The sequence below is a fragment of the Cervus elaphus genome, chromosome 22 (assembly GCF_910594005.1).
Source record: "Cervus elaphus chromosome 22, mCerEla1.1, whole genome shotgun sequence".
Classification (NCBI taxonomy): domain Eukaryota; kingdom Metazoa; phylum Chordata; class Mammalia; order Artiodactyla; family Cervidae; genus Cervus; species Cervus elaphus.
In genome coordinates, this window is record NC_057836.1 from 43,186,109 (window position 1) to 43,213,343 (window position 27,235).

The window sequence follows — 27,235 nt, forward strand, 5'->3', positions numbered from 1 at the left end:
AATACTGGAGTGGGTTGCCATTTCCTTCTCTAGGGGATCGTCTCGATCCAGGGATCGAACCCATGTCTCCTGCTTGGCAGGCAGATTCTTTACCACTGAGCCACCTGGGAAGGGGTTTGCTGATTACTGAGACAGAAAAGCTTTTGACATTGCTTGCCAAGCACCTGCAGGACTGAAGTTTGTCCTTTGCAAACTGAGGCCAAAGGTCCCAGACATTTCCAGGCCACATGAGTTCAGGTCTCTGAGACCAGCAGCCCTCCATTGCCTCATCAGAGTCACTGCAGACGTGTCCATCTGTGCTTCAGAGGTGGCCTCTGGTCTGTCTGGGCCAACTGTTCCAGTGGGATCCCAGTTCTTGACTTGGAGGCATATCGGTGGTGGGTAAGAGCCACTCCATCTTTGTTATGGAGACTCTCCTGACAGGTAAGGTTTTGGTGGGGATTGGGCAAGGGCCCTGGAAAAGTGAAGCCCCCCCGCCCAGCCTGCTGCCTGGTCTGTGGTGACATCTCCAGGGCATCAGCAATGCATAGTCCCAGGGACCCCAGGGAGCTGGCGAAATGCCTGTCTCCCCACCGTGGGGGCCATCCCCTTCCTGTCCTGAGTGAGGACCAGATGTGATGGTGTTTGTGTGTTAGCAGTGGCAGCCACGTGGGTTCTTGAAAAGCAGAGGATGTTTGTTGGATGAATGATTTTTACCTAACAAAGGGCAAGAGGAGCTGCGGGAAGCAAGAACCAGAGTCCTGGGCCAGGGAATAAAACCATGCAACTCCCTGCTCCCTCCCCTCCTGCCAGCTCCGAGGGCTGGTCCCAGTAGCCTCAAGCTGCCACGTGTACGTCTGGAGGCAGGGGAAAACATAGGCAGAAACTCAACAAGACCAGAGACAGATGTCAAGAACATTATGGGTGGGGCCAAATTTGGGGAGAGCTGCGGCCAGCGGGCAGCTGCGGGAGCCAAAAAGGAAGGAGAAGGATTTCCATGACATGAGTCAAGAGTGCACGGAGCTAAGCCGGCGTGGCTGGGAGCAGCTGGTCTGTGGACCCAGGAGGACAGCAGGCTGGGGAGGCCAGGAACCAGGCTCGGTGCTGCTGCACGGGGTCAGGATGAGGTGTGAGGTTGCCTGCAGGCGGTGGCGTGGGCGGGAGGAAGTAGTAATCGGGGTGGAGGCACAATGGAGGAAACAGGCGCCCCTCTGCAGGGCAGCAGCAGGGCGGGTGGGCGGTCGGTGGTGGCTGACCTTCCTCTGGCTGACTGCTCTTCACCACTGCGGGCAGTGAATTGATGCCACGAACTCAGATGTACACAAATAGATCTTGCTTTGTTTCCTCACAACTAAGCTTAATTTCCATGCTGCTGAAGTTGAAGAAATGTGATTTTGGCCAGCTGGGGTTCTTCTCTTACCACACTGCCTAGGGAGCTGCATTGAGAGCCGCATCCTGGCAGCGGGAGGGTCGCCTGGGAGGGCATACCCACAGGACATCTATTAAGTGCGTCAGGACCCCATTCACTCCAGGCTTCTGGTCCCACCCCCACACCTGCTGAACCACACCTGTTACTGCAAAGCCTCCTGTGTCCTCATTCCTCTTGGGACAGCCAGCTGCTCTCTGCATGGATGCTTATCTCACAAATTCTGTATCCCTCAGAGGTCTGAGCCTAGCTAGCCCCATCTGGCTAGATGCACCATCTGACCGTTCCTTCCCTGGGGTCTCGGCCACCTTGCCAGGGTTCTGCTCAGTGAGAGGGGAATGGCTCCTCTGAGTCCCAGATGCCCCAGACCTCCTGGAAGTCTTCCCTGTAGCCCTTGCCACCAGGCTCAGCTGGGAAAGAGGGGCCAGGATCCAGGTTCACCAGGGGGCCTCAACCCTGACACTCCTTGCCTCCCCTCGGCCTGCCTCTCCCCCCACCCCGGGGCATCTTGGGCATTGCAATAGAGGGGACTGTGTGTCCAGTTAGAGTATCCTCTCCAAAGCTCTTGACTGGGAGCACAGGCTCTTTCCTTCTTATGTTGAAACATCAGTATCAATTCAGTCGCTCAGTCATGTCCGACTCTTTGCGACCCCATGGACTGCAGCACACCAGGCCTCTCTGTCCATCACCAACTCCCAGAGTCCACTCAAACTCATGTCCATTGAGTCAGTGATGCCACCCAACCAACTCATTCCCTGTTGTCCCCTTCTCCTCTTGCCTTCAGTCTTTCCCAGCATCAGGGTCTTTTCAAATGAGTCAGTTCTTCGAATCAGGTGGCCAAAGTATTGGAGTTTCAGCTTCAATATCAGTCCTTCTGATGAATATTCAGGGCTGATCTCCTTTAGAATAGACTGGTTGAATCTCCTTGCTGTCCAAGGGACTCTCAAGAGTCTTCTCCAACACCACAGTTCAAAAGCATCAATTCTTCTGCACTCAGCTTTCTTTATAGTCCAACTCTCAACATCTATACATGACTACTGGAAAAACCATAGCCTTGACTAGACGGACCTTTGTTGGCAAAGTAATGTCTCTGTTTTTTAATATGCTGTCTAGGTTGGTCATAACTTTTCTTCCAAGGAGTAAGTGTCTTTTTATTTCATGGCTGCAGTCACCATCTGCAGTGATTTTGGAGCCCCCCAAAATAAAGTCTGCCACTGTTTCCACTGTTGCTCCATCTATTTGCCATGAAGTGATGGGACCAGATGCCATGATCTTTGTTTTCTGAATGTTGCGCTTTAAGCCAACTTTTTCACTCTCTTCTTTCACTTTCATCAAGAGGCTCTTTTGTTCTTTACTTTCTGCCCTACAGGTGGTGTCATTTGCATATCTGAGGTGATTGATATTTCTCCCAGCAATCTTGATTCCAGCTTGTGCTTCATTTTGAAACATAAGGCTCTGGAAAAGCCTCCTTTCTTCTCTCTGCTTTTTGTTACATACCCTTTCTGTATTTGTTATGATGATCTTGGGTGCAAGAAACAAATATTGAACATAGAGCTTCGAAAAAGGGAAAAAATAACCCTAAATCCCGGGGTGAGGTAGCTCTGGAGCTGGTTAGTTCATCAGCTCAGCGGCATCACTAAGGACCCTGACCTGTTCCGTATTTCCACTTAGCCCACTCAGTACAACAGCTTTGTTCTCAAGCCAGCTTCCCTCAGGGCCACAACTAACCCAACCTCTGGGAAGGAGAGCAGGATGATGGGAAGCAAGATTTACCAGTGAGCCCCAAGGGTCTAGGCTAAACCCCCAAGTGAGATCAGAAAGGTTGTGGCAGGTGAGAAGTGGTCAAGACCACAGCTGGTTCATTTCTCATCAAAGCTCTCTGGCCACATCATTATCTTGCTGAAAGTTTCACTTTCATTTAAGTTTGAAGGATTCATTAACAAGAGAAACCACTTATTACACACATAAACAATTTCAATGTTCCATAGATTATTTTACTTAATTTCAACATACAGGCATTAAAAGAAAAGAAACAATAGAGAAAAGTAACTGCGTATATATCACCAAACTGGGCCGACCTACATCCAGACTTGAACAGCACTGTGAGGTCCCTCCTTACTGGCAATTTGGAGTCCAAATTGGGAAAGGGGCCCTGGTGGTGCATCCACCCCATGGGTGAGACTTCAAATTGCAGTTTCAGGGGCTCCTGCTTATAATCCCAGGCCACAAACTGCTATCATCATCAGTTTTGCATGCAGCTCTGGTTCTACTTTAACCTGTTTACAATGCTGCTTGTTTCACCTTGTGAGTCACAGGATTTCCTTAGACCCTGGGGGGTTGGCCAGACTTCCAGGGACTGAAGAATTCCAAGTTCCATTCCCTTTTTTGTGATCTCTAAAGTGTCACTTGACTTGCTGTGCTTGCAGGCAGGCACGGAATCCAGGCAGTGTGTGGGCAGGTCAGAAGCAAGTCAGAGGCCTGCTCTCCTGCTTCTGAATCCTGGACAAGACTTCCTCCATTTTAGTTTCCCTAACAATCATTAGACGTGAGTATCTTCCTCAGCCAGGGTATCTTGGTTCTAGGGAGGCTGCTCAGACTTGAAGACAGCTTTGGCCCCAAGTGATCCCTGATCGCAGCACTCATCAGTTGTCAGCCCTGACCACTGAGCTGCAAGGTCCTGGGGCACCAGGGCTATAGCAGCAATGAAATATCATCAGCTCCAGGAGTCCTCCCCAACCCTCCCTTGAAAGAGTTGGGCTTCCCTGAGTTTAGCTGAGGCTGCTGGAGACACTGCCTGGGTTTAGTTCTAACCAGGTAAAGGAGAGCAGGTTATCTGACATATTAGATCTTCAGTTTCCTCATCTGGAAAATGGGGATAATAATAACAGCTTTGGAACTTCGCTGGTGATCCAGTGGCTGAGACTCCATGCTTCCAATGCTGGGGGCCCAGGTTCAATCTCTTGTCAGGGAACTAGATCCCACATGCTGAAACTAAAGATCCTGCATGCTACAACAAAGATCGAAGATCCCATGTGCTGCAACTAAGACCCAGTGCAGCCAAATAAATATTAAAAAAATAATAATATTAACAGCATCCACCCCAGAAGGCTGTTGTGAGGATTTGAAGGTGTAAGTGTATGTAAAATGCTGACACACCATTGGCTCTTCATTGGTGTTAAAGATTATTTGAAGGTAGGCGTTTTATCATATTCATTTTACAGAAGAAACTGTGACTGGATAATTTCCTCAATGTGTCATGTGTTCATTCATTCAACACTTAGGACTTCACTTCGTATGATGGGCCCTGTGCTGTGCTGGGCAGAGGGGCAAACAATGAACAAAAGCGGACGTGGACCCAGCTCTCATGGGGATTTTGGTCTAGTTGGGAGGGTGGCCATCATACAGATGTTGACTTTAAAATAATTCACAACCTCAAAGTTGAATTTTTAAGTTTAGTCATGTCTGACTCTGTGACCCTGTGGACTGCAGCAAGCCAGGTTCCTCTGTCCTCCACTATCTCCCGGAGTTTGTTCAAATTCATGTGCATTGAATCAGTGATTGTAGGGGAAGAGCAAATTAGGCAAGATGGTATGGTCAGGCTCTCTCACCCCACGGCCTCTTGCATTCGCCTTACGTTTTATAAATAATGACTGTGTAACAGCTCAGATGACTTATAGTACTGTGCATGTACCTGACGAGGTACTCACTTAGTCACGAGGTCCTCGCTTAGTCATGAGCTACTTTGTGCCATACACCTGTAAGAGCTTCACCACGAAAGCCCTGGCTGCTACAACATTGGGGCTACACTGGAGTGGCATCATGGTTATGTTATTTGAGGTTATGTCGTGGCTATGTTCGGAGAAGGCAATGGCAACCCACTCTGGTACTCTTGCCTGGAGAATCCCATGGATGGAGGAGCCTGGTGGGCTGCAATCCATGGGGTCACTAAGAGTCAGACACGACTGAGCGACTTCACTTTCACTTTTCACTTTCACGCATCGGAGAAGGAAATGGCAACCTACTGCAGTGTTCTTGCTTGGAGAATCCCAGGGACGGGGGAGCCAGGTGGGCTGCCGTCTATGGGGTCGCACAGAGTCGGACACAGCTGAAGCGACTTAGCAGCAGCAGCAGCAGCATGGCTGTGTTATTGCTGCATTAATGTGGCTGTTGCTACAGCTGCTGCATCAGCCAGGAGAGAGGTTGTGTTATGGCTGCTGTGCCCGCCAGGACAGAGTAAACGCGTCTGCAGTTCCTATGGCTCCTCGAGTCTCCTTCCAGCCTCTGAGCTTGCACCTTGCCTGCCCTGGGTCAGCGAACAGTGTGTGTGCAGTAAGCAGTGAGACAACTGGCATCCCGAACAGGATTAGCAATGCAGTGACACTATCTGACCATCTCATCTTCTGCTGCCTGCTTCTCCTTTTGCCTTCAGTCTTTCCCAACATCAGGGTCTTTTCCTAATGAGTTGGCTCTTCACATCAGTTGAGAGTTATGTTTTATTTGGTGGGAATTTTTAAAATTCCTGTTGAATAAAACATAACTGGAAGCCTGGAAGATTGCATCTCATGTGACCCTGAGAGAACTGACCTAAGGAAATGGGGGAGGACCCAGGTTATATAGAAATTTTGCAACACGGGGCAAGTACTTTGAACATCAAAAGATTATTCACAATTAAAACCAGATATTCAAAGTTTAGGAATTTAGTGCTTTTCTGTGTACAGGAAGATGCAAGAATCTGGACTCATTGAAATCATTCCTTCTGTATGAACCTCAGCCATCTGGGGCCCATATCTTGTGTTTTTCACAAACTGAGCTTTCTTTCTTTGGGGCTCACCACAGGGAGTGGCAACAGTCTATAGACAGCAGGTCTTCTTCTCCCTCCTGAGTCCCTCCTGACTCCCTCCCTCGGAGTCCACCTGCTCACATTGGAGGGCTGCAGTAACTGATGTTACATCCTTGTTTACTGATATTGCAGAAAATATTCCATTTCTTATAGATCATCACACTAGGATCTCAAATTAGGGTCAGTGCTCTCAAAGTAATAATGGAAGAAGCTGATTTGGAAGGTTGGGGGGTGGTCAGAGATGGTCTCTCTGAGGAAGAGGTGGTTCAGCCAAGCCCCAGATGGGGAGAGGGGATACCAGCGCCACAGGCAGAGGAACCCCCATGGACAAAGGCCTGGAGGTGGGAAACTGCTCAGCATGTCCTGGACACTGAACAAAGGCTAGGAGGCAAGAAGGAGCAGGTTGGCATTGTCACGGCAGACCGAGCGCAGGTTGAAAAGGAATTTCCAGACACGGAGCATTTCAGAAGGGAGTGAGTTTAGTAGGAGCTGGGAGCAGAGATAATGAAGGTTCTGCAGATGCAGCAGGCCACGGAGCACTTACAAGACACTGTTAGAACAGCCGGCTGGCTCAGTGGGCTGTGCTTTTCGTGGGCTAGTGGCCAATTTTTATAGCCTCAAGGCAAAGAAAATTCCTGCTAGAAGGGTGGCATTAGATGATTGATTATGGTGGGACTTCCCAGGTGGCTCAGTGATAAAGAATCTGTCTGCCAATGCAGGAGACACAGGAGATGTGGGCTCTATCTCTGGGTCAGGAAGATCCCCTGGAGTAGGAAATGGCAACCCACTGAAGTATTCTTGCCTGGAGAATCCCATGGACAGAAGAGCCTAGCAGGCTATAGTTCATGGAGCTCCAAAGAGTTGGACATGACCGAGCACGCACACCCCATTGTAGGGCTCTATAGGGTAGGTACTGGGGTGGGCATTTTTGCCTACTATGGGGTCAAGGAGCTTGCTGGTTCTGATCAGGGGGATTTTGGCAATGGTTACAAAGGGGCTCAGTCAGTTCCAAGTATGACCTTCGTTCTGGGCTCCTCTTCTGTGGCCTTGGTACACTGTTTTACTGAAACAGTGACAGACTTTATTTTGGGGGGGCTCCAAAATCACTGCAGATGGTGACTGCAGCCATGAAATAAAAAGATGCTTACTCCCTGGAAGAAAAGTTATGACCAACCTAGACAGCATATTAAAAAGCAGAGACATTACTTCGTCAACAAAGGTAAGTCTAGTGAAGGCTATAGTTTTTCCAGTAGTCATGTATGGATATGAGAGTTGGATTATAAAGAAAGCTGAGCACCAAAGAACTGATGCTTTTGAACTGTGGTGTTGGAGAAGACTCTTGAGAGTCCCTTGGACTGCAAGGAGATCCAACCAGTCCATCGTAAAGGAAATCAGCCCTGAATATTCATCGGAAGGATTGATGCTGAAGCTGAAACTCCAATACTTTGGCCACCTGATGTGAAGAACTGACTCATTTGAAAAGACCCTGATGCTGGGAAGGATTGAAGGCGGGAAGAGAAGGGGATGACAGAGGATGAGATGGTTGGATGGCATCAGCGACTCAATGGATATGAGTTTGAGTAAACTCCAGGAGTTGGTGATGGACAGGGAGGAGGCCTGGCATGCTGCAGTCCATGGGGTCACAGAGTCAGACATGACTGAGCGACTTAACTGAGGCAGGACCTGGGCTTCTGGATCTATCCAGCAGGTGATCTTTGAAGGAGTTTAAGGTCATTGGATCAGAGGTGGACCCCGGATTCAAACCCACATACTGAGCTATTATTTCTCAAAGGCCTCAACACTTTACCACGTTCTGTGGGTGTGTGTGTGTGTGTGTGTGAGAGAGAGAGAACCCTCAGTCATGTGCACTCTTTTGTGACCCCATGGACTGTAGCCCACCAGGCTCCTCTGTCCATTGAATCCTCCAGGTAAGAATACTGGAGTGGGTTGCTATTTCCTTCTCCATGGGATCTTTCTGGCCCAGGAATCGAAACTGAATCTCTGCATTGGCAGGTGGATTCTTTACCACTGAGCCACTAGGGAAGCCCACAGTGCTTTTGGGGGCTATAAAAGAACTTCGTATGGGGTGCAAAGTTTGTATAAATGTGGGTAGCTAAAAAGAGAGAGCAATCAACTCTACCCATGTAAATTTGGGTGTTCAAGGATGAGTGGGAGTTTGCTAGGAAGAAGTGAAAAAGCAGCTTTCCATTCTGGACAATCTAGTCCACAAATCCTGTAAATACTCTTTGAGAGCAAGTCTGTTTCATCCCATCTGGACTCACCAGCTGGTATGGGCAAAGGCGTGGACCGGGGATCATGGAGCATGTTTCAGGCAGCTATCAATTGCTGTGCAGTTTTTTTTTTTTTTTTTTTTTTTGATCCCTCCTCCAGTTCTGCTTGGCTCCAGATTTTGGCATCACCTTCTCATGAGGTCTCCGGCTGCCTTATTTAAACCTGTGTTTCTGATCCCCTGTGTCCTGCTTTCTCTTCTCACAGTGCTCGTCATCTTCTAACTCCCTATGGGATTTTAAAGATAATTTCATTTATTTTTGGTTGCTTCCAGGGCTTTTTTCTAATTGTGGCGAGTGGGGGTTATTCTCTAGTTGCAGTGCGTGGGCTTCTCACTGCAGTAGCTTCTTTTATTGGGGAGCACAGGCTCTAGAGCACAAGCTCAATAGCTGTGGTGCTTGGGCTTAGTTGCTCCGAGACATGTGGGATCTTCCTGGATCAGGGACTGAACCTGCATTGGCAGACAGATTCTTTACTGCTGAGCCACCAGGGAAACCCTTCCCTATGGAATTTACTTGGCTATTGTATTTATTGTTTCTGTGCACTGCTGCGGTCTCCCCCAACCCCTAGTCTCCCACCAGACTGTTATAGTCCACAAACCTAGAAGAGAGCTTGCTACATAGTAGGTACTCAATAAAAATTTGTTGACTGAATGAATACATTTTTTTATTTTCATCATTTTTTGATGGGATTAAACTTTTTTAAATTTTATTTTTTCAACACCAAAATCATTTTTTATTGGGGTGTAGTTGATTAACAATGTTGTGATCGTTTCAGAAAAACAGTGAAGGGACTCAGCCATACATACCCATGTATCCATTCTCTGCCAAACCCTGCTCCCAACCAGGCTGGCATGTAACACTGAGCAGATGTCCTTGTGCTATAAAATAGGTTTTTGTTGGTTATCCATTTTAAACATAACAGTGTACTCATGACCTTCCCAAAGTCCTTAACTATCCCTTCCCCCTGGCAACCATGAGTTTGCTTTCTAAGTCTGTGAGTCTCTTTCTGTTTTGTAAGTTCATTTGTATCATTTCTTTTTAGATTCCACATGTAAGGGATGTCATATGATATTTCTCCTTCTCTGTCTGACTTACTTCACTCAGTATGACAGTCTCTGGGTCCATCCCTGTTGCTGCACATGGTATTATTTCATTCTTTGTAATGGCTGACTAATATTCCTTTGCATATATGTACCACATCTTCTTTATCCATTCCTCTGTTGGTGGAGATTTAGGTTGTTTCCATGTCTTGGCTGTTGTAAATGGTGCTGCAATAAGCATGCATTGGGGTGAACATTGGGGTGCATATATCTTTTCAGGCCATATTTTTCTCTGGATATATGCCCAGGAGTGGGATTGCAAGGTCATATGGTAGCTCTAGTTTTAGTGTTTTGAGGAACCTCCATATTGTTCTTCATAGTGAGTGTACCAATTTATATTCCCACCAACAGTGCAAGAAGGGTCCCTTCTCTCCACAACCTCTCCATCATGTTGTTTGTGAACTTTTTGATGATGGCCATTCTGACTGGTGTGAGGTGATATCTTGTTGTAGTTTTGATTTACATCTCTAATAACTAGTGATGTTAAACATCTTTTCATGTGCTTATTGGCCATCTGTATGTCCTCTTTAGGGAAATGTCTATTCAGGTCTTCTGCCCATTTTTTGAGTGGATTGTTTGTTTTGATGCTATTATGTGTCATGAGGTGTTTGTAAATTTTGGAGGCTAATCCCTTATCAGTCACATCATTTGCAAATATTTTCTCCCAATCTGTGGGTTGTCTTTTCATTTAGTTTATTGTTTCCTTTGCTTGGAAAAAGCTTTAGAGTTTTAAGTAGGTTCCATTTCTTTATTTTTGCTCTCATGCCCATTATTCTGGGACATGGATTAAAAAGATGTTGCTGTGATTTATGTCAGAGAATTTTCTGCTTATGTTTTCCCCTTAGAGTGTCTGGTTTGGCATTTAGGTCTTTAATCCATGTTAAGCTTATTTTTGTGTATGGAGTTAAATGAAAGTGAAGTGAAGTTGCTCAGTCGTGTCTGACTCCTAGCAACCCCATGGACTGCAGCCTACCAGGCTCCTCTGTCCATGGGATTTGCCAGGCAAGAGTAGTGGAGTGGGGTGCCATTGCCTTCTCTGATGGAGTTAAGGAATGATCTAATTTAATTTTTTTACATATGGCTGTCCAGTTTTCCCAGCATCATTTGTTAAAGAGACTGTCTTTCCAATATTGTGTAGTCTTGCCTTCTTTGTCGTAGATTAACTGACAGTAGGTGCAGGAGCTTATTTCTTGGTTTTCTATTCTGTTCCATTGTTCTATATTTCTATTTTTTGTGCCAGTACCATACTGTTTTGATGACTGTAGTATGGTAATATAGTCTGAAATCAGGGAGCTTGATTCCTCCAGGTCTTTTGTGTCCACAGGTATGTGTATTCTGAGGTATTTTATTCTTTTTGATGCAATGGTAAAGGGAATTGCTTCTTGAATTCCTCTTACTGATCTTTCATTGTTAGTGTATAGAAATGCAATAGATTTCTATGTATTAATTTTGTAACCTTCAACTTTACTAAATTCATTGATGAGTTCTGGTAGTTTTCTGGTAGCATCTTTAGGATCTTCTATGATTAGTATCATGTCATCTGCAAACAGTGACAGTTTCACTTCTTTTCCAATTTGTCTGCTCTTTACTTATTTTTCTTCTCTGACTGTTGTAGCTAGGACTTCCAAAACTATTTTGAATAAAAGTGGTGAGAGTGGACGTCTTTGTCTTGTTCCTGATCTTAGAGGGAATGCTTTCAGCTTTTCACCATTGAGTATGATGCTAATTGTCAGTTTGTCATACATAGCCTCTCTTATGTTGAGGTATGTACCCTCTTTGCCCACTTTCTGGAGAGTTTTTATTATAAATGGATGCTGAATTTTGTCAGAATCCTTTTCTGCATCTGTTGAGATGATCATATGGTTTTTATTCTTCAGTTTTTTAATATGGTGTATCATGTTAATTGATTTGTGGATGTTGAAAAATTCTCTCATCCCTGGGATGAATCCCACTTGATCATGGTGTATGATCTTTTTAATGTATTGTTAGATATGGATTGCTCGTATTTTCTTGAGGATTTTTGCATCTATGTTCATCAGTGATATGGCCTGTAATTTTATTTTTTGTGTGTTATCTTTGTCTGGTTTTGGTATCAGGGTGATGGTGGCCTCATAAAATGAGTTGGGAAGTTTTCCTTCCTCTGTGAATTTTTGGAACAGTTTCAGGAAGACAGGCATTAACTCTTCTCTAAATGTTTAATAAAATTTGTCTGTGAAGCTGTCAGGTCCTGGACTTTTGTTTGTTGGAAGGTTTTTAATCACAGAGGTTTTCATTCAATTTCAAAGCTTATGATTGGTCTGTTCATATTTTCTACTTCTTCCTGGTTCAGTCTAGGAAGACTGTACCTTTCTAAGAATTTGTCCATTTCTTGCAGATTGTCCATTATATTGGCATACAATTGTTCATAGTAATCATTTATGATCCTTGGTATTTCTGTGGAGTCAGTTGTAACTTTTCCTATTTACTTCTAATTTTACTGATTTGAGTCTTCTCCCAATTTTTCTTGAGTCTGGCTGAAGTTTATCAATCTAGTGTATCCTTTCAAAGAATCGGCTTTTAGTTTCGTTGATCTGTGCAGTTGTTTTCTTTGTCTCTATTTCACTTATTTCTGCTCTGATCTTTATGATTTCCTTCCTTCTACTAGCTCTAGGTTTTGTTTGTTCTTCTTTCTCTAGTTGTTTTAGGTGTAAAGTTAGGTTGTTTATTGGAGACTTTTCTGTTTCTTAAGGTAAGATTGTATTCTATAAACTTCCCCTATTAGAACTGCTTTTGCTGCATCCCATAAGTTTTGGACCATTGTGCTTTCATTTTCATTTGTCTCTAGGTATTTTTAATTTCCTCTTTGGTTTCTTCAGTGATCCAGTGGTTGTTTAATAACATATTGTTTAGCCACCACATGTTTGTGTTTCTTAGAGTTTTTTTTTTTCTTGTAATTTATTTCTAATCTCATAGTATTGTGATCAGAAAAGATGCTTGATATGATTTTGATTTTCTTAAATTTAACAAGGGTTACCTTGTGGCCCAGCATGTGGTCAATCCTTGGGAATGTCGTGTGCACTTGAGAAACATGTGTAGTCAGCTGCTTTTGGATGGAATGCTTTATAAATATCAATTAAGTTCAACTTGTCTAAAGTATCATTTAAGGCCTGTGCTTCCTTACTGATTTTCTGTCTGGATGATCCGTCCATTGATGAAAGTGGGGTATTAAAGTCCCCCACTATTATTGTGTTACTGTCAATTTTCCCCTTTATCTTTGTTAGTATTTGCCTTACATATTGAAGTGCTCCTATGTTGGGTGCGTATATAACAGTTATGTCTTCATTTTGGATTGAACCCCTGATCATTATGTAGTGTCTTTCTTCATCTCTTATAACAGTCTTTATTTTAAGGTCTATTCTGTCTGATATGAGTATTGCTACTTCAGCTTTCTTATTATTTCCATCTGCATGAACTACCTTTTGCTATCCTCTTGTTTTCAGTCTGTAAGTGTCTGTAGATATGAAGTGGGTCTCTTGTAGACTATATATATATATATATATATATATATATATATATATATATGTTGTTTTTGTATCCACCCAGTCAGTTTATGTCTTTTGGTTGGTGCATTTAATCCATTTACATTTAAGGTAATTATTGATATATATGATCCTATTACCATTTTGTTAATTGCTTTTGGCTAATTTTTTGTAGATCTTTTCTTTCTCTTGTGTTTCCTGCCTAGAGAAGTTCCTTTAGCATTTGTTGTAAGACTGGTTTAGTGGTGCTGAATTATCCTAACTTTTGCTTGTCTGAAAAGCTTTTGATTTCTCCATCAAACTTGAATGAGAGTTTTGTTGGGTACAGTAGTCTTGGTTGTAGGTTCTCCCCTTTCATCACTTGGAATATATCATGCCAGTCCCTTCTGGTTTGTAGAGTTCCTGTTGAGAAATCGGCTGATTTGTATGTTACTTGTCTTTTCTCCCTTGTTGCTTTCAATACTTTTCCTTTGTCTTTAATTTCTGTCAGTTCCATTACCATGTGTCTCGGTGAATTCCTCCTTGGGTTTATCCTGCCTGAGACTCTCTGTGCTTCCTGGACATGGTTGGCTATTTCCTTTATCATGTTGGGGAAGTTTTCAGTTATTATCTCTTCAGGTATTTTCTTGGGTCCTTTCCCTCTCTCTCTTCTCCTTCTTGGACTTCTATAATATGAATGTGAATGTGAATATTGGTGTGTTTAATGTTGTCCTAGAGGTCTATTAGGCTGTCTTCGTTTCTTTTAATTCTTTTTTCTATATTCTGTTTTTCTGTATTGATTTCCACCTTTCTTTCTTCCAGGTCACTTATCCACTTTGCTGCCTCAGTTATTCTGCTATTTATTCCTTCTAGTGTATTGTTCATCTTTGTTTGTTTATTCTTTAGTACTTCTAGGTCCTTGGTAAACATTTTTTGCATCTTTTCAATCTTTGCCTCCATTATTTTTCAAAGATCCTGAATCATCTTCTCTATCATTATTCCAAATTCTTTTCCTGGGAGGTTGCCTATCTCCACTTGCTTTCGTTGTTTTTCTGAGGATTTATCTTGTTCCTTCACATGGGACATAATCTATTTCTTTTCATTTTGAGCAGCTTTCTGTGATTGCGGTGTTAGTTCAGGAGGCTGTTGAGATTGTAGTTCTTATTTCTTCTGTCTGCCCTCTGGTGGATGAGGATAAGAGGCTTGTGCAAGTTTCCCAATGAGAGGGACTGGCTGTGGGGAAAACTGGGTCTTGCTCTGGTAGGCAGGGTCCTGCTCAGTAAACTTGAATCCAATTGTCTGCTGATGGGTGGGACTGGGCTTCCTCCCTGTTAGTTGTTTAGCCTGAGGCAATTCAGTCCTGGGGTCTGTAGACTTCTATAGTAGGGCTATTGGTAAACTTCAAGAGAACTTATGCAAAGATGCATCTCCTAGGACTGCTGCCGCCACTGCCCCCACCCCCGCGGCAGGCCACTGCTGACCCATGCCTCTGCAGAAGACCCTCAAACACTCACAAGTAGGTCTGGCTCACTCTCCTCTGGGGTCACTGCTCCTTTCCCCTGGGTCCTGGTGTGCACAAGATTTTGTTTGTGCCCTCCAAGAGTCTCTGTTTCCCCCAGTTCTATGGAAACTCTGTAATCAAATCCCACTGGCTTTCAAAATCAGGTTCCCTGGGGACTCCCAATCCCTTGGCTGGATCCTCAGCCTGGGCAGCCTGATATGGGGGTCTAGAACCTTCACAACACTGTGAGAACTGCTTTGGTATTGTCGTTCTCTGCTTTGTGAGTTACCCACCCAGTGGGTAATAGGATTTGATTTTATTATAATTGTGCTCCTCCTACCATTTTGTTGTGGCTTCTCCTTTGTCCTTGGATGTGGAGTATCTTTTTTTGGTGGCTTCCAGTGTCTTCCTGCCAATGGTTGGTCAACAGCTAGTTGCCTGAAGAAAGTCTTAGATTTGGGGAGGTTCAGGGCATATGTGGGGAGGTATTCCCTGCTTGATCTTATCAAGCAAGAATCTGCTGTTTTTTTTTCCCCGCTGCATGTGTTTTATTTGAACTGACCTACTCTATGTCTTTTAGACTCATTATGACCACATTTTCTAAAGACCCCAAATGTATCTGAAAAATGACTTACTCTGTCTTATTACTTTATTTAGATAAAAACTTGAAAGGTTTAAAATCAAATCATATGTATTTACTCTTTTCATTTGATACGGGTCCTGAAAATTCAACCCAAAGGACATGGTACTGACATACTCCGTTAGTAGTTATTTACATATTTGTCCTACTCCCATGGGTTTCCCTGGTGGCTCAGATGGTAAAGAATCTGCCTGAAATGTGGGAGATTCGGGTTCAATTCCTGGGTCAAGAAGATCCCCCGGAGAAGTGAATGGCTATTCACTACAGTATTCCTGCCTGGAGAATTCCATGGACAGAGGAGCCTGGTAGGATTCAGTCTGTGGTGTGGCAAAAGAGTCAGACACAACTGAGAGAATAACACTTTCACTTTTCCTACTCCCATACGAAAAGATGCTTCCTTGATTTAGACAGACGTCAAGTCCCACACATCCTGTAACTCCCACAGTGCCCGGCATGGTGCTGGCAGTAGGTATTCTGTAAATCCCTATTAGATTGATGAGAGCATGAATAGACACTGTCTCAATCCAGTACCAAGACCTTCCTTCTTTCCATCCTCCGTCCTTCTTTCCATTCATCTATCCCTCCATCCATCCATCTATCCCTCCCTCCATCCATCCATCCCTTCATCCATCCATTCTCTCAACAACTACAATTTGAGCACCTACCATGAACCACACATGGCTCCACTTGCCAGAGAACCCATGGGACTCCATGGACTTGACCTGTGATCTTGACGAGCCACAGTCCAGCCAGGAGGACAGATCCCAAGCAAATCCTTCCCCAGTGTCCAACCAATTACAAATGAGAGTGAGTGCTCTGGGGAGACAGGTGGGTGTCAGGACTTAACAGGCACTTGTCGGCTTTAGATGGGGTGAGACTGGTCTGGGAAGACTGTAGTAGGAGCTCAGAGGGAGCATGATGAGGGTCCGGCAGGTTTGAGCTTAGAACCCTCCAGGGGCTGGCGGGAAGGCAGGGGCAGGGACAGCAGGGCTGAGACTTGCAGGGTGAGCAGGTGAGGTTGTATCATAAGTGCAGCAGGAAGACTTTGTTGGGCGGCAGGTAGTTCAAGCAAGGACAGGATGTTATCTGATTTTCATTCTAAGAGGACAGCAGCTGAGCCTGAAGGCTTGGCAGTGGTACTTAGGGGACAGAATGATGGCCAGATGAGCAGAACAAGGGAGATGGAGGGCTGAGGAGGTGGGTTAGAGAGAGAGCTTCAGGACTGTGAGTCCTTGGGTAGTTAGGGTTGGAGATGGAGGTGTTTGGGAAAGAGATACAGGAGGAGCAGAGGGCTGGGGCCTGGGGCTGTCTCAGGAACCCATTTCTGATCTGTACCAAATAGAGGAAGGTGAGGAATCCGTTGAGTTAAGCTTCCTTCTCTGTATCTGGGGGTTAAGTGAGATGAAGGGTTCTGGGAGGCTAGAGGGCAGGGTTTAAACCTCCACCCTGCTGTGTGACCTAAGGCTGACATCTGCCCCTCTCTGAGCCCAGTCTCATCATCTCTACAGGGAAAGGATAGATCTGAGAGTCTCCAAGATCCCTTGTGGGTCATTCTCTTGGCTTTCTCTTTCCCTGGGTTCCCCTCATGCTGCCTGCCTGGAATTGACGGGCCCTGCTTGCTTCCCTATCTTGTCGTGGGCACCTGGAGCTCCCAAGGAGGAAGAGGCCACTGTCCACTTCTGGCCGCCCTCCTTGCCTTCATCTTACCTTCCTGCTCCAGTGTGGAGGCTGGGAAGAGGCACACATCGCCCTCTAGTGGCAACTTCTGGGCTCATAATTCGTGGGTTTTTAAAAATTTATTATTTGCAGAATGCCGGATCTTAGTTGAGGCAGGAGGGATCTTCCTTGTGTCATGCCAGATCTTTCCCTGTAACCCTTGGACTCTCTAGTTGCCGCATGCAGGCTTAGTTTTTCTGCAGCCTTGTTCAGTGTTGTTCAGTTGCTAAGTCAAGTTCAACTCTTGGCAATCCCATGGACTACAGCACATCAGGCTTCCCTGTCCTTCACCATCTCCCGGAGCTTGCTCAAACTCATGTCCACTGAGTTGGTAATGTCATCCAGCCATCTCATCCTCTGTCATCCCCTTCTCCTCCTGCCTTCAATCTTTCCCAGCATCAGGGTCTTTTCTAATGAGTCAGCTCTTCACATCAGGTGACCAAAGTACTGGAGCTTCAGCTTCAGCATCAGTTCTTCCAATGAATATTCAGGATTGATTTCCTTTATGAATGACTGGTTGGATCTCTTTGCATTCCAAGGGACTCCCAAGAGTCTTCTCCAACCAGGGAAGCCCTTAAAGCAATTATTGAGCACGCGTTGTGTGCAAAGTACTGAGGCTATGCTCTGTACTATAGGGGATTGGAGGATCCAAAGAGACAACCAGCCTGGTCAGGGAGCATTGCTCTAGGGAGACATTGGGCTGGGCAAGGAGGAGCAACTAGGTACCTTTCTGGGCCCTGCTCCACACTCAGGCCAGATGCAGTCTGGTGCGCCAGTGCGGCTTAGGACGAGAAGCTGTGGGCCTTACTTCTGGGACAGGGTCTGGGTGGGACAGAATGATGGGAGGGAATGGGCCTCTTGGCACAGCCCTGGGGTGGAGTTCCAGCTCTGCTTCTTCTGCGATGTGACCTTGGGTGGGCTCATGGCTTAAAGCCTTGGTCTCCTCATCTGAGTAATGAGACCATACATGCTCCCAGCCCCTGCTGCTGGCAGATTAGATGAGCTGGTGCAAGTGAAACCCTGGCACAGTGTGAGGACTTAGTCCCCATTCCCCCACCCAAATCCTTACTCAAGAATTGCTCTGAGATTTTGTTACAAGATGATCAGCACAGTTTACTGGGCTCTAGGCAGTGTGCCTTGGCTCAGATTCCACAGCTGCCTCTTTTCAGCTGTGTGATCTTGGGTAATTTGCTTCACCTCTCTGCCCCTCAATTTCTCTTCTGAGAATGGGAATAATGAGTGTATCTTCAGTAGATACCCTGATCGCCATGGTTAAAGGTTTGAAATAGAGCCTGGCATAGAGGAACTGTAACAGGAGGGGAAGGGGCAGGGGACAACTTTTGAAAGAATGACAGAGCCCAAAGACGCAACATAAGCACATTTGATTTAGAATCACATGGGTCCAAGAGAGCAGACAAATGGACTTTGATTAGACCTTGATCCTCAGTCAGCAAGCTGAATGACGTGAGACCCCTGACAGTTCCAAGGCACTGTCAAAAGAACAAGGAGTGAGTGGTGGCCCAATTCCTGGAAATCCCCACCCTTTCCCAAAACTAGTTGGAATAATCCTCCTTCTCATTAGCATATGAAATTACCCAGTCTATAAAAACTAACCAAGCCACATTTCACTGCCACTTTATAGCGGCCCATACCCTGTCTGTGGAGTGCTTCTCTCTGAGTCTGAATAAATCCACTTCATACCTATCACTTTGCCTTTCACTGAATCCTTTCTGTGATGAGACACAAATAACCTGAGCCTCAGTAAGTCCAGACATCAAGTGAGTGATTCTAATTAAAAGATTGTGGGTGCAAGACCCAGCCTGGGATTTGGCTGGGTTCCAGTCCTGGCCATGTGGGTTCAAGTCCTAACCTGAGGTTAATGGTTTCAAAGCATCTTGACAAATGGTTTTGGTGTGGGTGAGTGAGCAGCCAGGTAGAGAGGTTGTGTTCAGTCACTCAGCCGTGGCCAACTACTTGTAACCCAACGGACTGTAACCCGCCAGGCTCCTCTGTCAATGGAATTTTCCAGGCAAAAATACTGATTTGGGTTGCCATTTCCTTCTCCATGGGGATCTTCCTGACCCAGGGATCTAACCTGAGTTTGTGAGCTCTAATTCCATCTATGTGCTCGACTCTCTATGTGGATGTAAGCAGGTCTCCCCTTCTTCTGGGCCTTATTTTCCCCAACTTTTCAACAAGGATTGGGCCCACTCAGTCCTTTCAGCAATGACGACACGGGGCCCTGAATCTCCAAAGGAAAGGAAAGGAAAGAGCAGGTGTGGGGCAGAGGGACTGTAACTGGAGGGAAAGGGGCAGGGCACAACTTTGACATAGCCCAAGGACACAACATAGGCTGATTAGAATCAAATGGGTCCAAGATGGCAGATAAATGGTCTTGATGAGAACCAGATCCTCAATCAGCAAGCTAAATGACACACCCAGAGGCAAAAGACCAAGAGTGGGCTGTGGCCCAGTTCCTGGAAACCTCCACTCCTTCCCAAAAATGGTTGGAATAATCCTCCCACTCATTTACATATGAAATTACCCAGTCCATAAAAACTAACCACACCACACTTCCTGTCTGCACTCGCCTTCTGAGATGGCCTACACTCATTCTTGAGACATCAAGAACCTGAGCTTCATTAGGTCCTAAACACAGGTACCGTGGATTTTGACTGGGCTCGAGTCCTGGTCACGTGGGTTTGAGTCCCAATCTGAAGTAAATGGTTTCAGAACCAGCAGGTGCAAAATCCCTGAGACTGGCATGGCGGGGAGCCGATGGGTGCACCTCGGGAGGACAGAGCCCAGCCTGTCTCTTGGGTGGGGGAGGAGGTGGCTAGGTGCTCACTCACGCTCTCTCCCCTTCTTCCTCCATCCAGGGCTCCCTTCCCCAGCCCCCACCCGTGGATGTGATGGCGGCTCCGGCTCTGTCCTGCTGCCTGTCCCTCCTCGTCTTCCTCTTGCCCCTGGCCATCCCTCAGGCATCTACATCAGTGAATGGTGAGGACCCTGGCATCTGGAGAGCTGGGCTTTCCTCAGGAGGGAGGCCGAGGCCCTTCTAGAACTTGTTCTGAGACCCCTGATTCTTGGCAGGAGCTCCATCAGCAGGGGCAGGAGGTGGGGGAGGGGGCCAATGGGACCAGAGACCAGGTATCTACCTTCTCCCTCGACCATCCTGTCTACACTGTACCCACAGGCCTCTCCAAATCCCAGGAAGACAATGTCTTCTTGTCCTTGCACTGCCTCGACCATTCTGGGAATGTTTGCAGGCTGTGGGATTTAGTTTTGTCTTCTCTGAAATGGACCCACTAACCCTTTCTCTGCCCACCAGGATTGAGCATCTCCTCACCTGATGGGGACAGGAGTGGCGGGCAAACCCTTGAAGGCCATGGGTGCCCTACAGCCAGCCCCACACGCTGCATCTTCACGGCATATGCTTCCAACATCACATGCTTCTATAACTCGAGAGCCAACGTCTCCTGCATCTGGAGCCATGATGGGGGCCTGCAGGCCACCACCTGCTGCTTGCACAGCCATCAGCCTAAGAGGTGTGTGTGGGGTTGATGGCCAAATGTACAGAACCGCAGGGCATGGAAATCTTGTCATCCTGAACTTTAAACTCTTGAAATCCTACTAGCAGCTCTCAGACTTCAAGAACTCTGCACTTTGAGAATTTCGGAGGACCGAATGGGGTTCCCCAAAGTTTTTGAGTAATCTGGGATTTTGTGAGATGCCTAGGATAGCTGTGGGGACAGGGGACTGGGGAGACCCACCAGCTGAGAAGGAACTGGTGAAGGGGCACTGATCCAAACATCCTGCTGGTAGCAGCCAGCAGGGCGGCTCTGACCTTGGCTCCCAGGTGGGTGGTGATTCTAAGGGTCTTTGGAGGGCCCAGCAAGGATTGTCCACACCCTCAGCCCTATGGGGAGAATTTGGAAGGCTTTAGGTGGGAAGGGCCATGTGCCCCGAACGGATTTGTTTCTGACTGGGAGGGAGAGATGCTCACAAAGGGATGCGGGGCAGGTGGGGTTGGTATAAAGCCTGGGCTCAGATCAGTAATGCTGCATGGGGACCCTCCTGAGGCCAGATCTGAGGGGGTCCCTCTTTTTCTTCAAAGAGAGGAGCTTTTTCCTACAAAACAGTGGAAACACACCTGTGAGCTGCAACCAGTGAAGCCGGGATCCTGGGCATGCAATCTGGTCCTAGGACCATCTCCAGAAGTGAGTAGCCAGAGCTGAGGGGGAGGCCAGCAGGGCTGGTGGGTGCAGAGGAGCATCTTTCTGGTGGAGGCGCCAGCACACCCAGTGGTCAGGGGCTGCGGCAGAGTGGGCTTCCTGGGCTGGGGAGGCAGGAGGAAGAAGGCAGCCTCCACGAGAGCAGATGACTGACCCACGGGTGGAGGGATCCGAGGTTATTGAGATGTCGGCTGCTCAGCTCTGCTCCTGCCTACTGTCTGCTTTTATAAGTTAAGTTTTATTGGCACACAGCCACATCTATTTGCTCTCTTGTTTTTTTATGGCTGCTTTCGCAGGACAGCCACAATGGCAACATTGAATAGTTGTGACAGAGATCATATGACCTGCAGCATCAAAAATATTAACAATCTGACCCTTTTCATAAAGTTTGCTGAGCTGTGCCTTAGATGGAGGATGTCAGGGAGGAGGTCCAGTTTATTGCAGCCATGGTTTCTCCTGCCATCCACATCTCAGCAGCCTCTCCGTCCCCACACCAGCTACTGGCAGTTACATCCCCAGCCTCCTTTCCTGGCAGGCTCAGAAACTGACCGCATTGGACGTCATGAAATTGACAGTGATGTGCTCTGAAGGCGGGAAGTGGAGGAGGATGATGACCCAGGATATCAAGCCCTTTGATTACAGTGAGTGAGGACTCCAGGGTGGAGCTGGCGTGGGGTGGGAAGGGTGGGCACTTCCCTCCCTGTCTTCCCCTCTGGGACCACCCAGTACTAGTCTCTACCTATCAGCTTTCACACCCCTATCAGCTTCCTACTCACTACCCCCTGAACTTGGGATGAATTCGCCAACAGTTACCCTGGTGTTCAAGGTCACCTGGCCTGGCTTCCTTCTCCAGCATGCCTCCTCTTGTGACTTCTATTCCTGCCACACCAAGGGCCAGCTCTCCAGGGTCAGCTTGCCTTTCCATGCCTCTAAACACTTGCACACCAAGCAGCGCAGCCTGCTTGGAAGGCTCTTCTCACCCCAAAAATTGCCACTCACCCATCAAGTTCAGTGAGGAGTCACCTCCTCCAGGAGGCCTTCCCATACTCCTGGAGCCCTTGGTACCTCCTGTTTCAGGGTGTTTATGTCCTGGGTCTTTGCTGCCTGATAATGGGTCTGTCTCCCTCATTGGGCTGTGAGTTTCCCTGAGGGCAGAGCTCCTGCCATCCTTACATCTCTGTTCTGAATACTCAGCATCAGGGCTGATCTGGGTGGTGCTGGGGGAAAGTTTGTTGAATGACTGAGTGCCCTCTATAACCTCCAGCCTATCGCCCTCCCTCTCCAGCCTTGGAGGTCATATCCAGGGAAGAGATGGGAGCACAGAGTCAGATCCAGGGTTCTAAATGCAATCCTGCATTAACTGAGTGTACTCTGACTGGCAGGTCATTTAACATGTCTGAGCCTCAGTTTCCTCATCTGTAAAGTGGGGATAACCAGTTACCTGCTGCCTGTGGTTGCTGTAGGGCTTCTGTGTTGGTGCAGCGATAAAGAATCCACCTGCAATACAGCAGATGCAGGTTCAACCCCTGGGTCAGGAAAATCCCCAAAGAAGGAAATGGCAGTCCACTTCAGTTTTCTTGCCTGGGACACTCCACTGACAGAGGAGCCTGGTGGGCTACAGTCCATGGGGTCAGACACAACTTAGCGACTAAACAACACCAAAACCATGGTTGCTATAGGGGTCTATAAGGCAAGATACAGAAATTGCTTAGCACTTGCTCAATAAACATTTGCTAATTATTATTTGTGGAGTTCTACAGAGTCTCAGAAGTATAAAAATTAAGATCAATTGAACTTCAGAATCAAACAATCTTATAATCATATAAGAGTGATGAAGTAGAATTAAATTCAATAAATGAGATGATCCAGGTAAATCTCTTTGATCAAATCTGAATGCAGAGAAAGGCTGCCTCGATTCATTCATTCCACAGATATCTAAAGAAGTGCCCACCACGTGCTGGGTAATGGTCCAGGCACCAAGGATACTTGAGAAAATCAAGTTCTTGCCCTCAGAGACCTCAGTCTGGTGGGGCAGACAGAAAACAAATAAAGAATCAGAAGTAGATATTTAATATGTCAGATGATGGTAAGTACTAGGTAGAAAAATGAAGCAAGCGAGGGGGACAGAGAGTGGTGGGTAGTTGGAGCAGGCTTCTCTGAATGGGTGATATTTGAGCAGGAACCTGCCGATCCCTGGGAGAAGAGAATATCGGGAGGGAGGAACAGCAGGTACAAAGGTGGAGGTGGGAGCTCGGCTCGGCTTTCTCATCTCAGCATCAGCATGTGGCAATCCCCAAGCTTGTTCTCTCTGCCTTTGTCTCTCTCCTGTCTCCAGTTCGTCTGGTTCCACCCCACTCACTCCAAGTCATCCACATAGAGACCCATAGGTGCAACATAACCTGGACCATCTCCCAGGTATCCCACTACATCCAAAATGACGTGGAGTTCGAGACCCGGTTAAGGTACGCCGACCACAGCTGGGAGGTGAGTACCTGGCTCCGTCCCACCTGCCCTGACTCCTCCCTGTCCTGGTCACCCTGTCCATCCTTCATCTCAGCAAAACCACAGAAGCCCCTAATCAACCCCTGCTGCTCCTTGGAACTGCCCCCCACTCCCACCACCACCTCCCTCTGGGGTCCCCTGACACCCCAAGGGTCCAGCTGGTATTGTATTCAAGGCAAGATTTACAAAGCCAAGAAGCAGGTGACTCCCTCTCTGAAGATTCCAGAGGCCTTGGGCAGCCACCCTTCCCTCCTCAAATCCAGTGTGGTCCACGTCCATGGGTGTTGATCACTTACTCATTCACTGTGTGTTAGGCACTCAGACGTGTCCGATGCTTTGTGACCCCAGGGACTGTAGCCTGCTAGGCTCCTCTGTCCACAGGATTCTCAAGGTTGGAATACTGGAGTGGGTTGCCATTCCCTTCTCCAGCAATCTTCCTGACCCAGGGATTCAACCCAGGTCTCCTGCATGCAGCAAATTATTTACTGCAGAACCACCACTCATTCACTTACCCATTCCTTTATTCGCTCATTCATTCAACAAACATTCCCTGAGTACCTACTATGTGCTGGATGCTGGGGAGAGAATGGAGGGAGAGTCGGGCAAGCTGCCTCTGAGGAAACTCACTTGGGGGATAGGAGCAGACTCTGCAATGTTTTCACATACTCTCATGAAATTTCATTGTGATAACACAGTTGAGAAGGGCTGGGCCAGGCTCCTTCAGACTCATGTGACCAGGCCTTTTTGAGATCTGGGGCTTAAGCAGGAGTTGAGCCTTTGGGGATCTGGGGAGGGTCTTCTAGTCAAAGGAAAAAACCATTGCAAAGGCAAAACACGGCCTGTGTGTCTGGTGTGCTGGAAAAAAAGCAAAAAGGGTGACGCCGAGCGGGGAGAGGTCTATGGGAAGCCCCTCTTTCTGGCTGAGTGTAGAAGAGACTGCCATAGAGCACAGGGGTATGGGGCGCAGGGAAGGAGGGAGACCTTGGATGGGGCTCAGAGGTCGTGGGAGCTCAGCCCTGCAGGAGGAAGGGGTGGAGGGAAGAGAGATGGTCCAGAATAGGTTCTGGAGGTGGAACCAGCTGATTGACAGATGGCTTTGGAAACTGGAGTTGAGTGAGGAGGAGGGGTTCAGGAAGACCCTGATTCTTGGGGCTCCTGCAAAGTGGTTAGTTGGGGAGACTTTCTGTAAGAGAGGGGGACAGTGCAGGGTGCACGGCTAGAGGGGATAAAGGAAGGCACTGCTCTGCTCATATGCTCAGCCAGCCCTGCCACAGGAAGTGAGGGGGCAGTGCAGGCCCTTCTGGTCTGACAGCCCTATCTCTGCCCCAGGACGCCCCACTGCTGACCCTCAGGCAGAACCAGCAATGGATCTCCCTGGAGAATCTCACTCCAGGCATGGAATATGAGCTTCAGGTGCGGGCCAAGCCCCAGCTAGGCAGGCATGAGGTTTGGAGCCACTGGAGCCAGCCCCTGGCCTTCAGGACGGTCCCTGCAGGTACTGATGGGGAGCTGAGGTGGGGATACAGCCTAGGCAGGGGGCAGAGACTGGGGGCAGCTGCTGGGGTGGCCTTGGAGTGTAGGTATGGCGCCCTTTGACCATCATTAACCCACTGGATGTGACCTGCAGGGTGGTAACGTGGGCGTGTTTGACAGAGGGGCTCAGAGAGGGGGTGGGACTTACCAGTGGGCTTGTGAGTTAGTGTGTGGCCAGTGAGATTCTTTCCACTCTCTCCACCCTGAAACCTCAAACTTTTGATTTCTTTTAGTTGCTCTGAGACATATGGGATCTTATAGGACCAGAGATCGAACCTGTGTCTCCTGAATTTGCAGGTGGATTCTTTACCTCTGAGCCATCAGGAAAGCCCCTCCTTATGGAATTTACTTAACTATTGCATTTACTGTCTCTGCCCACCCACTGTTATTGTCTCCCCTGACCCCCACTCCCACCAGACTGTAAGCTCTATACTGTTATAGTCCAGGAACCTAGCTACATGGTAGGTACTCAATAAAAATTTGTTGATTGAATGAGTACAATTCTAGAATTTTGGAAGGTTAAGGGTGTACCTAGAAGGTTTAGAAGGTATCTAGAAGGTCTTCCCTTCTTGACTCAGTCAAGCAAGGATCTGTTTTTCTTCTCTCTGCATATGTTTTATTTGAAGTGGCCTACTCTATGCATCTTATACTTATTATGACCACATTTCTAAAGACAAAATTGCCTATATAGTCTGAAAAATCATTTTTCCCCTGCATTGCTACTTTATTTAGATAAAACCTTGAAAGATTTAGAATCAGACATAGTATTTACTGTTATCATTTGATATTTGGACTGTTGTGAAAATTTAACCCAATGGTTATTGTACTGACACACTCCCTTTGTTATTATTTGCATATTTGCCCTACTTACATACTAAGAGATGCTTCTTTGAGTTAGACAGATTTCAAGTCCCATGCATTCTGTAACACCCACAGTGTCCAGCACATGCTGGCAGTAGGTACTCAGTAAATCACTGTTAGATCAATAAATGGATGAATAGACCCTTTCTCAACCCAGTGCCAAGACCTTCCTTCATTTCATCTTTCATCCTTGTCTCAGTCCATCCATCTATCCCTCCATCCTCCAGTGAAAAAGCTAACTTTAAATTCAATGTTCAAAAAATTTAAGGTCATGGTATCCAGTCCCATCACTTCATGACAGATTTTATTTTCTTGGGCTCCAAAATCACAATGGATAGTAACTGCAGCCATGAAATTAAGACACTTGATCCTTGGAAGAAAAGATATGACAAACCTAGACAGTGTATTAAAAAGCAAAGACCACTTTGCCAACAAAGGTTCATATGGTCAAAACTGGTTTTACCAGTGGTCATGTACGGATGTGAGAGTTGGACCATAAAGAAGGCTTAGTGCCAAAGAATTAATGCTTTGAGACTGTGGTTCAGAAGAAGACTCTTGAGAGTTCCTTGGACCACAAAGAGATCAAAACCAGTCATCCTAAAGGAAATCAACCCTCAATATTCATTGGAAGGACTGTTGCTGAAGCTCCAATACTTTGGCCACCTGATGCCAAGAGCTAACTCATTGGTAAGGACTCTGATGATGCTAGGAAAGATTGAGGGCAGGAGGAGAAGTGGGCGGCAGAGGATGAGAAGGTTGGATAGCATCGCCGACTCAATGGACGTGAATTTGAGCAAACTCCAGGAGACAGTGAAGGACAGGGAAGCTTGGTGTGTTGCAGTCCATGGAGTTGCAAAGAGTTGGATATGACTTAGTGACTGAACAACCACCACATCCTTCATCCATCCATCCCTCTGACAGAGCTGTTCTTAGGTAGGTTGATAAGGAGTCCGGGGCCCTCAAGGAGGAGAAAGGGACAAATGTTTCTTTCTACATTCCTTCATTTTAGTTACCTAAGACTTTTTTTTTCTTAAGCTCTGAGTTGTTATGGCAACAATCTATTTTGCCTAATACTAACTTTCTTTAAGCCCAGAGCTAATGATTACACAACAAA

General features: G+C 46.8%; 1 protein-coding gene across 2 annotated transcripts; it reads left to right on the forward strand.

Moving 5' to 3' along the window:
• The first annotated feature begins 931 nt into the window (after positions 1–931).
• On the forward strand, positions 932–26,273 carry LOC122680457 (interleukin-2 receptor subunit beta-like). Of its 2 annotated transcripts, XM_043881833.1 has the most exons (8): positions 946–1,095; positions 19,870–19,990; positions 20,322–20,538; positions 21,078–21,210; positions 21,761–21,866; positions 23,561–23,709; positions 25,057–25,222; positions 25,494–26,273. In XM_043881833.1, the coding sequence occupies exons 1-8, from the start codon at positions 982–984 to the stop codon at positions 25,547–25,549; spliced, it is 1,062 nt and encodes a 353-aa protein (XP_043737768.1). In that variant the 5' UTR covers positions 946–981; the 3' UTR covers positions 25,550–26,273. The 2 variants fall into 2 exon arrangements, with proteins under 2 accessions (XP_043737769.1, XP_043737768.1); XM_043881834.1 differs by lacking the exon at positions 25,057–25,222 and having other exon boundaries at positions 932–1,095.
• Positions 26,274–27,235: the final 962 nt, after the last annotated feature.